Genomic DNA, 15,034 nt, shown 5'->3' on the forward strand with positions numbered 1-15,034 from the left:
TACACCTATCTGCAATCAAGTGGAAAATTTATATGTTACTATAATTCTCATGCTGCCAAATGTAATAAAATAATGTACTATTTTACCAATACAGTTCTAAATATATATAAAAACCTTTATAATTAAATTAGCAAAAAAAAATCTCTGTACTAATGTAAAAGACATTACAGTTTTGTAAAAGAATATATGATTCTTTCCAAACATAGGACATCATCGTCAAATGTTACGATATATTATAGCATCTGTGACACCTATATGTTTGTAAGCTCTTTGTATGTACCAAAACATGTGGTGCGTGGTTGGAATGATCTCAGCGACAAATCTAAAGTGTACAGTGAGAACTATTACGTGTGCAACAACGAGGATGCAGTGCGAATGCATTTACATCGATTGGATGAACGTTATGGAAACAAACACTCGAAACCGACGTTTCACGTAAGTCACATGCAACGAAAATCTGCAACGCAACCATCTGTGTGTAGCGTGTTTGTAATTATGTTTTATTTATATTTTAGGACAATTAATCTATAAAAACACACCAAATGTAGAAAGAAAGCGTGTAAACCGTCTGATGATGAATCGCAACGATTCGAAACCGGTAACAGTTTCCTTTGAATAAAGGAACTCAAAGTAAATTTGTGGCTGGTTGCTGTCTTAACACCATCAACATATTTCGTGAGATATTTGGCCCGGTCACGGTCAATGCACCTACCCCGTGTATTTGCCAACTTAACCCGCCTTGGCGGAAAGGAGTTAAACGCTAAACTTTGGAAGGCGGTATGTGAACATCTCCCAGTAGTGGCCAGGTTCTTAAACACTGCCAGACCTAGACCTCGGATCCACCTTCTCCAGTTTGCCGATGACACCACCTTCCTTGCCCTTGCCCCCACCCTACAGCGCTCCCAACACCTTCTCCAATCCCATCTTGACCGGTTCACCGCTTGGTGCAACCAGTGGTTGCTCAAGGTCAATCCCTCGAAAACCCAGGCGATCATTGTAGTCAAAACCACCCCTTCCTTCCGCCTCCTTGATTTCTACATCACCATCTATTGCCGTCCTATCGCCCTCACTCCCACCCTTAAGTACCTTGGCCTCACCCTCGACCGTCGCCTCTCCTGGACTCCCCACCTCCGGACAATCCAAGCCGAGGCACGCTCCCGACTCAGTCTCCTCAAGCTCCTCTCCGGCCGTACGTGGGGTCTGGACGCCTCCACCATCCTCCACACCTATAAATCCCTCATCCGCCCTATCCTTTGTTATGCCCATCCGGCTTGGATCTCCGCCCCCCCTCCCTTTTATAAATCCCTCCAAATCCTTGAACGCCATGCTCTCCGCCTCTCCTATCGCATCCGTCTCCCCTCCCCGACGCGGATCCTGTATGATCTCATCCCCTTCCCCCACCTCCTCCTTTTCCTTGAAAGGATACGGATCCTGTACACCTCCCGTAAACTCGACCCTCCTCACCCGCTCGTCTCCCCGATCCTCACCCACCCACGCCCGCTGCCGCGCCTGTATTCCCACGTCCCACCCGGTCTCCATCTCTCAACCCTCCTTACCCTCTCCCAAGGTGGCTTCCGCCAGCTCCCCCTCCCTGATGATGTCCTCCTCCCCTGCATCTACCCCTCCTATCAACTTTGATCCCCCCCACCTCCTGTGTCCTTTCCTTTAGCACCCTCCCTCCCCCCCTTTCCCTTCCCTTCTCTTTCCTTTCCCCCCTCCCTCCTACCCTCTCCCCCGGGTTTCCCCTCCCCCTTCCTCCCTCCCCCTCTCTCCTTTGCCCATGGCATCTCTGCTCTCCCCTCTCCCATTTCCCCTTCCTCCTCCTCCACCTCCTCTCTTGGCAGGTCCCCGGGCTCGTACACGCTGAGTGAACATTCCCGCGCCGGAGATCATCGCCATCAGTGTCTAGTGTGTGTGCTTCGTTTTGTGTTTCGTGCAGTTACAACTCAACTGTTCACATGTGCCGTCACCGTTCTCCGTGTTTTGTGCTCCGTGTCTCCAAGTGTTAGTGATTTTTTTTTTTCGTCCAACGTGAACGGCTTCTTGTTTATTGTATCTCCATTTTTTGCCCGCCGTTTTTTGTATTGTATATATCACCTCTCTGTCATGTTTATTGTTCCACTCAAGGCTGAAGAGCAGCGTACTATGCTGCTGACAGCCCGCCTGTATAGGTGTTTAAAATTACAATAAAGGAAAAAAAAACTAGACCTCGGATGACATTTCACTCCCCGCCAAGGCGCTGTCACAATCAAAGGTTTTTGTGCGAATCACACAGACATTCCAATAATTCTTAAACGTAGAAACACTCGGCAGAACCTTTGACTCGATATATGGGTAAGTGTGTAAAGGAACACGTTACACTACTGACAAAGTCGCAATTTTTACCTTAAGCATTCTACACTTGGACAACTGTGTTAATAGAGTGCAGGCTTTGAAAACGCCAATATAAAATCATTTAATTACGAGAAACACAGAGCTCTAGTAAAACTTCTGAGAAAACTTTCAGACAGCGGCCACCATTTAACTAGGCCAACAGAACTCTTCCACGCCATCTTAAAGTTCCACTATGAAAGTCTCACTATAATGATAAAACTTAAATGCCTCTGAGTGCGTCGGCCAACAAAACACAACGTCGACCACTTACTTCATATCACTAACACAATACGAAGGCGTGGGTTTCACAGCTTCACCGCTCCACTTCACATTTTGTTCCCAGCGAAATCACAGAACTTGTATCTCTAAGTTGCTCATGTCGCCAAAAAGCCCGACCAACTTCACACCACAACATATAACGGTCACCACGCTCGTTCGGCAGCCGTTGACACTCGTCTCCCAGGCTCACAACCTAAGTCCCTTTCCCCGCCGACCCGGAAAATAAGACGCGCGAAAAGCAAAGATAGCTTAGCTCAACCACAATCGATCTCAACGATACATGAACAAAATAACACTGGCGCCAGCTCGCCACGGCTCACCAACAACTCTGAAAATCAATCCCAAGCCGAATAACTGCTTGCATTTGGGCCAGTGGTGGACCAACACGCTATTGACATAGTTTGGAAGCTATTTCTCGTGAATAAATGGATTTCTTCTGAAACTAATCTTTTGTTTGTCAGTATGTGTACCTTACCTCTGCCGTCTTTCGTCCCATTCGGATAATTCCGTCGATAGTGCGTCCCTTTTTTATCCTTTTTCTGTTTTTTGCCTGTTGTATAGGGTAATATACCCAGAAGCAGATAAGCTTCAAATAGCAAAGAAATTAAATTCTTTACAGACCAGTTATAGGTAAGAAAAAAATTTACGGGTACATCGAAATGCAGAGCTGGTACTGACAAGCTCCTGGAACCAACACTTTGGCATTTTGATGGCCGTGAACTTCTTGCAAGGCAAGAAATTTTTAGCGCAGTTTTACTAAAAATATATATTCTTCTTGAATTTTTCAAACTGGATAAAGAAGTAAACATTAAGCAGATAGAGCAAAGATTTATAGGAGTAACCTTTTGTGAAAGTGCATCAGATCAGCGAGTGTCCATCCTCTCAAAGTTCCGATGATCATTTGGCTCCCTTATCCCCAAACTACATAGTAAATTCCCATTCACTTTCTCCCACACTCCTTCATCCATCTGTGCTTATCCTTTTGCTTATGTGAGCGAAAAGGTAGCTCAAGTGGCTAATAACATCTGGTGTCCGTGTCTGCCATGTTTGCGCGCCCGAGATTTGCCATAAAATTTGTCCACTGCCGCTTCGCCAGCTAGAGCCAATCGTCAGTGTATTATTGCCCAATATTATGATAGTCAGTGCGTCGCTTTAGATGATGTTTGAAATGGAAACGTGAAACGTATAGCCGTAGATGTTAAGGAAGCGTTTTTGCAGAGATTAGCATCATACTGTATTGTGAAAAAAAGTACATGTAAATTCATTTCAGCTGTCGGTATGTCTTACAATCAAGCTTCAAAAATTTGTTTAATAAGCAGATGAGGATCGACGCAACAGTGACGACACGGAAGTGGCGTGAGCAAGAAGACATTCAAGTAGCCTATGTGATAAAATTCGAAATATCGACATAACAATGAAAATATCAGCTGCACTACTCAGTTTACATAGGACGCAATGAGGAAATAATGCCGCGAAATTAACGAGGTACGTCTGTTCCATGACCGTTACCAAACCTGATAATCTCCAGTAAAAGCATAAGATAACCCGATATATTTTAATCTGAATAGCATCAGATGCTTACATGTATTTAGTTGCATTTAAATGAGAACTATATCTGAAGTCACTCTTTGTTTACCAAGGCTCAATGTATCAGTATTAACCCTAGGATGCCCAAGACTTTTTTTCTAACTTGGATGCCTAAGTGGGGGGGGGGGGGGGTCGGCTAGCCCGCAGGTATTAAATAAGTTTACTGACGAAAAATTACAACTTTCAAAATGGTTTATGTATTTTAACTAAGGCATCGGTTTATAAATGTTGTTAATTGTTATAAATACTTGATTGAGTGAATAAAAAATTGACATATTACAATACAAAATACAGATGTGTTCATATACAATAAAGTACTCTGAGTCCTGAATTTCAAGGCAAGAGACACACTTCACAATTTTTTCTGTACGTGTGTTACACACATTTTTATGACACTGTCCACAATACTGTTTTGGTTTACTTAGATTGTTGTACTTCAGCTTCTTTGTTTTATCTTCTCTTACACAAATATGGCACCGACCTTTCCCTGCAGGAGACTGACGTGCTTCTGTTGGCACTTCTTTGATTTTCTTTTGTAGAATAGTCTCCATTGATTGAACAATTTGGTTAGATAACCTTCTACCTGCAATTTCACTAGTTCCATCCCTGTTTGCAGAAGATAAATTTTCTGTTTGTTGTGTTTCTTTTAATTCCATCTTGGACGTTGCTGGATGAATATGGTGGTTGCATTTATAGCACAAATGTCGATAAGAGAGTAAAATACAGATAGAGGCCATCTCTTTGTTCCCCTCTTGCAGGTGCACATACGCGCCATTTGATCAATGGTATCAATTCCACCTTTAGTGAATTATAATATGCATTTTTCTCAGTTTTACTCTTCTCCCTTCCGACAATGCCTTTATCTTGTTGACAACATCAGTAAGTTTTTACTTGGTTTCGTTTTTGCTGTGTTACTGGAGGCCTACCTGTTGATGGGTCTGTGAACAAGAACATTGATGAATATAGCTCTCGGTTTGACATGTTCTTCATTATGTCTGGAATATGATTCCTGTTTGACTGGAGAGTTCCTGCTGTAGTAACTTTGCAGTCCCGGTATAACTCTTCTGCCAAATCTACCGATTTGTGGTATTCGTCTGTAGTATTATTTCTACCAGTATTTTTCACAGGTGCTACAAGACGTTTGACGACAGCTGCTGAACCCCGTTCTTCTTTCGACAAATTATGAACATTACCTGCATAGGGTTCCATATTCAAGACGTAACTGTCAACTGCATCGGACATCATGCGTATAAGGATGCCATACTTGCCCGGTTTATCCTTCATAAATACTTTGAAGGGGCAGCGCCCTCTAAACAAGCTGAGCACCTCATCAATGGTGAGGTGGACCCCTGGTTTATACAGTAGTGGAAACCTATCATTCACTTTGTTGAAAACATCACGGATTGCTGTAAACTTGTCTGCTTCCCTACTTAGCTGGCGGGTACTTTTGTCATCAAACCTTATGATAGCAATAAGTTCCTCGAAACGTTCTCTTGCCATAATACCCTTGTAAACTGGCTGACCCATTAGGTCTGACCAAAGATCGTGTACACTGACAGAATTGTCCTTATTTGCCCCCATATGTATTCCCATAGAGGCATACAATTATTTCTCATTAGTCAAAGTAACATTTTGCATAACTGCCTCTTCATTTTAATGTTTTACTATAACATCCATGATGTCAGGCGTAAGAAGTAACTTCAAGGCTTCTCCAGGTGAATGGCAAACACCAGCTGGAGTTACTCCTGCCTGCTCTCTTACTATATTAGCAACAGACCTCCGAGGAATTCTAGGCTGTGTTGTTACGTACCTTCTTCCAGACTTGGCCACGATAACATCCTCATGGTCACTGCCTGAAGCTGCGCTATCTTCATTTCTCTAACATCCACATCACTTTCCCGATGTGAATCGTACTCCATAACACCATCCTCATATTCAGTTTCACTCCCCGAGTCAGACTCTTCATCTAAAATTTCATTCAGAACTCTCTCTAAAGACGAGTCACGTATTCTTTTAGTCATTTCTAAGTCTGGGTGTGAACAGTAGGGAACTGCCCTAACTCACTGCAAGTTTACAAGATAAATAACAGCTGACTGACATCAACAATCACTTCCTCTGAAAGTAAACCCGTTGTTGTGAATATCAAGAATACCAACCAACAAGAAACTAACTTGCATTGTTGTAGAGATGAGAAATACGAAATCCTACCAAGGGAAATTTTCTATAGCATGGAAGCCTAAGGGGGGGGGGGGGGGGGGGTTTGGTTCAAATGGCTCTGAGCACTATGGGACTCAACTGCTGTCGTTATCAGTCCCCTAGAACTTAGAACTACTTAAACCTAACTAACCTAAGGACATCACACAACACCCAGCCATCACGAGGCAGAGAAAATCCCTGACCCCGCCGGGAATCGAACCCGGGAACCCGGGCGTGGGAAGCGAGAACGCTACCGCACGACCACGAGATGTGGGCAGGGAGGGGGGGGGGGTTGTTGGACCCATAATAAGTTTATTTTTTTTTCTTTCAAAGCAGGAATTTTCTATAAAATATATTGACACTAACGTTTCATAAAATAGCCAACAAACAATAACTCAAAGGGAATATGTAGTATGAAAGTTACTTGGGCAAAATCAGGGGACATTAAAAAATTGTGGGTTCAACGCCCCCCCCACTCCCAGACTTGTCCACGATAACATCCTAGTGATCACTGCCTGCAGCTACGTTATCTTCATCTTCTCTAACATCCACATCACTTTCCCGATGTTAATCATACTTCATAACACCATCCTCATATTCACCCCTTAGGCGTCCTAGGGTTAACACGATTATTTTGTTATGTAGGTAAACATAGCCACATAAATTCCAATTTACAATTGTCTCTAAATTTGCGTCACAGACTCATTTTAATATATTTTTATTAAGAGTCGCGATCGGTTTCGCGCCATATTCTTTTTAACAAGTGATCGCCGAAAGGTAACTGCCCTAGAGGCACTCCCCGTCATACTGCCCTGCCTGCTGCTGCTTTAAATATGGACTACCCACCACCTTTAGGGCGCTATTAGTTTACAACTTGACGTTAACGATGGGGAGTGGATTTAAGACAGTTACCCTTTTGCGGTGACGTGATAGAAAGACTATTTATCACCTGAGGATGCGTTTTCTAGTAGCGCAAAACAGACCGCGACTTATAATAAAAAGTATTCTACAGCCGGTGCGAATTATCTACATCTACATTTACATGGAAACTCTGCAAATTATATGTAAGTGCCTGGCAGAGGGTTCATTGAACCACCTTCACAATAATTCCCTCTAATTCCAATCTCGTGCAGCGTGCGGAAAAAACGTACATCTATATCTTTCGATGCGTCTCTTATTTTGTTATGGTGATCGTTTCTCCCTATGTAGGTCGGCGTCAACAAAATATTTTCGCATTTAGAGGAAAAAGTTGGTGATTTAAATGTCGTGAGAATATTCCGCCCAGACGAAAAACGTCTTTGTTTTAATAATGTCCACCCCAAATCCTGTATCATTTCAGGTACACTATCTCCCCTATTTCACGGTAATACAAAACGTGCTGCCCTTCTTTGAACTTTCTCGATGTACTCCGTCAATCTTATCTGGTAACGATCCCATACGGCGCAGTAGTAATCTAAAAGAGGATGGACAAGCGTATGGTAGGAAGTCTCTCTTTGGTGGATCTGTTACATTTTCTAAGTGCCCTGCCAATAAAACACAGTCTTTCGTTAGCCTTCCCCACAACATTTTCTATGTGTTCCTTCCAATTTAAGTTGTACGCAATTGTAATTCCTAGGAATTTACTTCAATTTACGGCCTTTAGATTTGACTGATTTATCGTGTAACCGAACTTTAACGAATTTCTTTCAGCACTCATTTGGATGACCTCACACTTTTCGTTATTTTGGGTCAACTGCCAATATTCGCACCATACAGATATCTTTTCTAAATCGTTTTGCAATTTGTTTTGTTCTTCTGATCACTTTACTAGTAGATGAGCGACAGCGTCATCTGCAAACAACCGAAGACGGCAGCTCAGATTGTCTTGTAAATCGATTATATAGATTAGGAAAAGCAAAGGGCGTATGACACTACCTTGGGGAAAGCCAGAAATTACTTTTGTTGTACTCGATGACTTTCGGCCAGTTACTACAAACTGTGACCTGCCTGACAAGAAATCACGAATCCAGTCACATAATTTAGACGATATTCCATAAGCACGCAGTTTCACTACAAGCTGCTTATGTGGAACAGTGTCAAAAGCCTTCTGGAAATCTAGAAATACTTCCTGTGAGTAAAGAGCAAGTTATGTTTCACAAGAACGATGTTTTTCTAAATTCGTGTCGACTGTCACTAGACCGTTTTCTTCGAGGTAATGGAAATGCCGTGTGACGAGGGCCTCCCGTCGGGTAGACCGTTCGCCGCGTGCAAGTCCTTCGAGTCGGCGCCACTTCGGCGACTTGCGTATCGATGGGGATGAAGTGATGATGATAAGGACAACATAACACCCAGTCCCTGAGCGGAGAAAATCTCCGACCCAGCCAGGAATCGAACCCGGGCCATTAAGTATAACATTCCGCCGCACTGACCACTCAGCTACCAGAGCGGACTTCTTCGAGGTAATTCATAACTTTCGAACAGAATATATGTGCCAAAATTTCTTTCAAAATGTGCAAATTTGCTGGCGGTTGCCCGCAGTTTAAAATAAACTACTGGCCATTAAAATTGCTTCACCACGAAGATGACGTACTACAGACGCGAAATTTAAGTGACAAGAAGAAGATGCTGTGATATGCAAATGATTAGCTTTTCAGAGTATTCACACAAGGTTGGTGCCGGCGGCGACACCTACAACGTGCTGACATGAGGAAAGTTTCCAACCGATTTCTCATACATAAACAGCAGTTGACCGGCGTTGCCTGGTGAAACGTTGTTGTGATGCCTCGTGTAAGGAGGAGAAATGCGTACCATCAAGTTTCCGACATTGATAAAGGTCGGATTGTAGCCTATCGCGATTGCGGTTTATCGTATCGTGACGTTGCTGCTCGCGTTGGTCGAGATCCAATGACTGTTAGCAGAATATGGAATCGGTGGGTTCAGGAGGGTAATACGGAACGCCGTGCTGGATCCCAACGGCCTCGTATCACTAGCAGTCGAGATGACAGGCATCTTATCCGCATGGCTGAAACGGATCGTGCAGCCACGTCTCGATCCCTGAGTCAACAGATGGGAACGTCTGCAAGACAACAACCATCTGTACGAACAGTTCGACGACGTTTGCAGCAGCATGGACTATCAGCTCGGAGACCATGGCTGCGGTTACCCTTGACGCTGCATCACAGACAGGAGCGTCTGCGATGATGTACTCAACGACGAACCTAGGTGCACGAATGGCAAAACGTCATTTTTTCGGATGAATCCAGGTTCTGTTTACAGCATCGTGATGGTCGCATCCGTGTTTGGCGAACGGACATTGGAAGCGTGTATTCGCCATCGCCATACTGGCGTATCACCCGGCGTGATGGTATAGGGTGAAACTGGTTACACGTCTCGGTCACCTCTTGTTCGCATTGACGGCACTTTGAACAGTGGACGTTACATTTCAGATGTGTTACGGTCCGTGGCTCTACCCTTCATTCGATCCCTGCGAAATCCTACATTTCAGCAGGATAATGCATGACCGCATGTTGCAGGTCTTGTACTGGCCTTTCTGCATACAGAAAATGTTCGACTGCTGCCCTGGCCATCACATTCTCCAGATCTCTCACCAATTGAAAACGTCTGGTCAATGGTGGCCGAGCAACTGGCTCGTCACAATACGCCAGTCACTACTCGTGATGACCTGTGGTATCGTGTTGAATCTGCATGGGCAGCTGTACCTGTACACGCCATCCAAGCTCTGTTTGACTCAATGCCCAGGCGTATCAAGGCCGTTATTACGGCCAGAGGTGGTTGTTCTGGGTACTGATTTCTCAGGATCTATGCACCCAAGTTGTGTGAAAATGTAATCACATGTCAGTTCTAATATAATATATTTGTCCAATGAATACCTGTTTATCATCTGCAGTAGTGTAATATGCAGTAGTGTTATATGCAGTGTAATATGCTACAAACTATTCTAAATATGATATGTAAAAGCATGTAAATACTTAAAATATACTGTTTAGTCAAATGACGGCATTCTTGGAGAACTGTGAATATAATATGAAACAGAGCATTTACTATATACCATAACAACCAGTCACAAATTGGGTTTGGTTAACTTTATTTAAAAAGTATCTTAACTGGATTTCGTATTTTCAAACTTGTCTACAAAAGACTTACGCGCTTTTATCCATGAGTTCTGATAAAAGTGTATAAGCTGTCTGAAGGTGAATTTGTTAATTCTTAACTGGTCACGGTGATTCTTAGGTTTGGGCGCGTCAATAGGTAAAAACGGGACCCCTACAGGATCACTTTCTTGTCTGTCTGTCTGTCTGCTTCACGGACTGTTCAAAATACTTTGTTTCAGGAACGAGGATGCGTATCAAGTTGAACTTTGTTTCACGTATTAAGGTCTAAAGTCGTTTGGCGACGTAAAAAAGCGAAGCTTGTAAGTCAGTGCAACCAAAGATACAGTTAATTACATAAAATATTTTCACACTCGCAAACTCACTCACCCAAACCTATAGAGTGCTTCCCACTGGTCTAGAATCATGAAATTTCGTAAGAAGCAAGGATTCACTGAACAGGAAACGGAAAAATCCGGACTTGGTAATTCGTAAATACATCACACGAAAAAAAATTTTTTTGTTATTTCACTGTCTGTCCCTCGGTCTGTTAAGACCCCTTTTCCTCAGGAATGGGCAGACGTATCACAATGAAATTTATTTCACATGCAAAGTTCCATAGTCACTTGGCTGTATAATACATGTTAAGCTTCTAAGACAACGGAACCAAAAGATAAGGCCATTTATGTCACATATATTGGTACTCGCAAACATGTTCATCAAGACTTACACAGTACTTCCCCTCCATATAGAATCATGAAGTTTGCCTGGAAGCAGGGTTTCAAAGTACAAACAAACCAAGAAAAATCCGAATGTTAATTTGTAACTGTATCATACGAATAAATTTTTTTTTTTTTTTTTTTTTTTGTTATTTGTTACCTGACTATCTCTCCGTCTGTTGAGAGGCGTTTTTATCAGGAATGGGTAGATTTACCATACCGAAATTTATGTCACATACTGTGTATAAATGTATAAGTCAATATTATCAAAAGATATGGCCATTTATGACACATATTTTGATACTTTCATCGTCATTCATTGAAATCTATAGGGCATTTCCCCTTGATATAGAATCATGAAATTTGGCAGCGAGAAAGGTTTCGCTTTACAGCTAAAGGAAAAAAAAAACAGCAAAATTTTTATTTGTGATTATATCATATGAAAAAAAAATTCTTTTGCCATTTGTTAATCTACTTCAGACTTGAAATTTAAACATTCTCTAAAGTCTTGTAATCCCTAGGACCGATATCTTCCCAGTATCGCTGCCGATAATTGGCAAAATTATCGAGATACTCGATTCTTGGAATGGATGAACTGTCTATACACATGTAATTAATCTTGTACAGAACCCTCAGTGTAGGAGCCGTACTCGCACCTGGCCAATGGAAGCAAAACGAAGTTGTGGATGTTGCTGCTGAATGTTAAAAATATACTTTTTATCTGTTTTGTGATCTAGAGCAAAAACGATAATATATACTGAAAGCTAGTGCAGTTAACGGCCTACTCTGCATCCATTATCGTATTACTTTTTACTATTTTCTGTTAATTTTGCGTGATGTACAAAGTGGAAAGGTCATTATTATTTCATATGTTTGCAGATACATAAAAATAAATGTTTTATTACAGTATCATATATTCTATCCTTAGTACAAAGCATGGTAATTACATCACAATAAAATGTTTTTATTACAGTATTTGTTCAGTCCTCGGTACAAGGCATTGATTACTAAGTCGAAATACAATGAAATCATTGTTATACACTGCGAAATTAAACGATAAATGTCTTGCGTATTCATATGCAAAGTTGTGTAGCGAATCTTTCACGAGATGCTGACGTAACTGAGACGTTACTTTTCTTCTTCTGTCTCCCAATCGGCGTCGTCCGCGACGTCACCTGAGACTCCTCTTTCTCCCTCTTCTCGTTGTCCTTTCTCGCCTCCAGCTGACGAAGGCTCTGCTTTAGGCTGTTCGTACTGCCCATCCTTTTCGTCTTCCTCCTCTTCACCGCCCTGTGCCTCTTGCCCTTCCTTCTTCTCCTTGATGAAGATCCGTGACATAACGAGGCATTTGCGAGTACTCGCGTAGTACCTCAGCGGACTCTCCGGGTTCGTGGAAAACACGGGGTCGTAGTATGGCATCGACTCGTCCTCCTCGAAGATTATAGTAGTCCCCATGGCGTCGACATATTGACCAGCGAAAATCTGCTCGCCAAGCTGCAACACTGGCTTCGCTGTAGTGGCGCCTATAAGCTTGAAATGCACGCCTTGTTGGTTCAGTAAAGGTTCGTGCAAGTTGCCACCTTCGAACTTCAGTTCCACTAAAATCTCTTCCTCTTCGTACTCGTCATCCTGCTCGCTACTCTCTACATCGTGAGCATTGACATCCATAGCACTCTGCTAGAAATCACTATGCGGATTTTTCGACGTTGTCAACGGATGCAGTTTGCACTACCGCAACGTTCTTGCTAACTCGTGGCATGCAGCACGCGACGACAGCTGTGAGCCAAGTCGGGCAACATGGCGGCCCGCTGGCGGTGCGCTCTAGTGGGGAGCTACGGAGTCCGATAAACGCCGCCAGCAGACAGCGCAGCGCGCGCGTGACAAGCGAACATCGCTACTGGACGCGTTGGGTTCAAAGCGCAGCTAGCAGCTATAGCGTTCGAACATAGCGATCAGCATCACACAGCTTTACGTATTGCTGTGAAGAGCAGTAGCTGTTTCTCGCACTCACATCACAGATGACCCCATTATACAGTTCGCGAATCATTAAACTCCAGCGATTCCCTGCCTATACGTTAAGTTAGTAATGTACGCTGCGTCACCATCCTTGGTGCGGACAGAAGTAGTTTCATACGATTATTATTGTTTCTCGGATTAATTTATGTTTTTGGTATCGAACAGAGAGGTGTTTTATGTTCGAGTAACTTTGCTGCTTATTCCACTTTCAGCTGTCGGAGTGGATGGAGAAGAAAACGATGACAGAGAGAAAAAGATTCCACGTTGTTGCAGAGCTTAGATGTGTGTTTTTTGCCTGACCTGTCTACGCCAATTTATGAATAAGAGAATATTATGGATTAACAATAGCGCAACTAAATGTAAGAAAGGTGAGTTCTGTATAAGAACTAATGGGACGACTACGTTACTTCATGTATGGTAGTTTCAAACACTTAAAACACGTATACTACAGAATTCTCTCGTGTGGGTGAGATGGCGAAATTATTGTCCATATCTGTGTGACGTACCATGTGAAAGGTTCGCCAAAATGAAAGCCGTGGAAGAATTAAGTATTTCTAAAATTTGTCGCTTTTTTTTTAAAAAAAAAGAGAGTCGTCGTAGTTGTAAGTCCAGATCCTGCGTTTTGATTTCTGTTCCATTCTGCACTAAAGACAAAAGTACTTTAATATCTATTTCATGAAATACGACAGTAGACGTGAACTTATCATGAGCGCTTCAGCTAACAAAAACGTACTTACATTTTTTTTATATAACAACGCGACACATATTTTATAGAGGCTTGAATTGTAACCAGTTTTGAGTATATCCGAGTTAATTCTTAGGTGGTGTACATAATGCAGTATATGTATTTTTGAGGTGCGTTTCGCTCTTGAATTCATTTTCGTGAAACCGTAAATAGTTAGGAAGCGCATAATTTAATAACGAGTACGGATTCATTTGAGCGACGTAATGTACAAGTAAACAAAGTCATTGGTCTAATTCTGAATAGGTGATCGCCAGGTCACTGGGTCCTCCAAAGACACAATATGAGCAGACTTCGCAGCTACGTTTCTCGCATAATGATGACGATCATTACAAACACTTAAGCATATAAGTCTCTTCCTACCTACCTACACACACACACACACACACACACACACACACATGGTATCCATATAATAAAAATAATAATTAAAAATGGTTGCAAATATTTTATCATCACTACCGAAACCACCCTTATTTTACACGTTCTTTGCTCTCGCTAGCAACTAATTCACTATCTTTGCATAGTGTAGTTCATAGGACGTGCATTTACTGTAAACAACACTCGTAACTTAGCCTGCGACCATTGATAGGTCTTAATCATTATGAAACTATTCATCTATGCATCCTGCATCTACATCCATATTGTGCAAAGTACTGAGAAGTGCGTAGCGGAGGGAGTGTCCCACTGGACCAGTTATTAGGTTTTCTCCCCGTTCCATTTACGTATGGGGAGGGGGGGGGCGGCAAGAATGATTGTTAATGCAAGCTTTGATTAATCTAACCTTCTCCACACGATTCCTATTAGAGCGATACGTAGGAGGATGTTGTATATTATTCCTAGAGTCGTCATTTAAAGCCGGTTCTTGAAACTTCGTTAATAGAATTTCTCGGGATAGTTTACATCTATCTTCAAGAGTCTGCCAGTTTAGTTTCTCCAGTATCTCTGTGACACACTGCCACGGATCAAACAAACCTGTGACCATTGGTGCTGCCCTTCTCTGTATGTGTTTAAAATCCCCCGTATGTGTTTAA

General features: G+C 42.5%; 1 protein-coding gene across 1 annotated transcript; it reads right to left on the bottom strand.

Annotated features, from left to right (window-relative positions):
* Nucleotides 1–11,865: 11,865 nt before the first annotated feature.
* LOC126210255 (general transcription factor 3C polypeptide 6-like) lies at nt 11,866–13,037 on the bottom strand. Its single transcript, XM_049939446.1, has one exon. The coding sequence runs from the start codon at nt 12,908–12,910 to the stop codon at nt 12,371–12,373; it is 540 nt and encodes a 179-aa protein (XP_049795403.1). The 5' UTR covers nt 12,911–13,037; the 3' UTR covers nt 11,866–12,370.
* Between the last annotated feature and the right edge of the window lie 1,997 nt (nt 13,038–15,034).

The sequence above is a fragment of the Schistocerca nitens genome, chromosome 10 (genome assembly GCF_023898315.1).
Source record: "Schistocerca nitens isolate TAMUIC-IGC-003100 chromosome 10, iqSchNite1.1, whole genome shotgun sequence".
Lineage (NCBI taxonomy): Eukaryota > Metazoa > Arthropoda > Insecta > Orthoptera > Acrididae > Schistocerca > Schistocerca nitens.

Bases quoted from the DNA above. Each gene is read 5' to 3' on its own strand.
- LOC126210255 (XM_049939446.1), bottom strand. From the start codon at position 12,910: ATGGATGTCAATGCTCACGATGTAGAGAGTAGCGAGCAGGATGACGAG.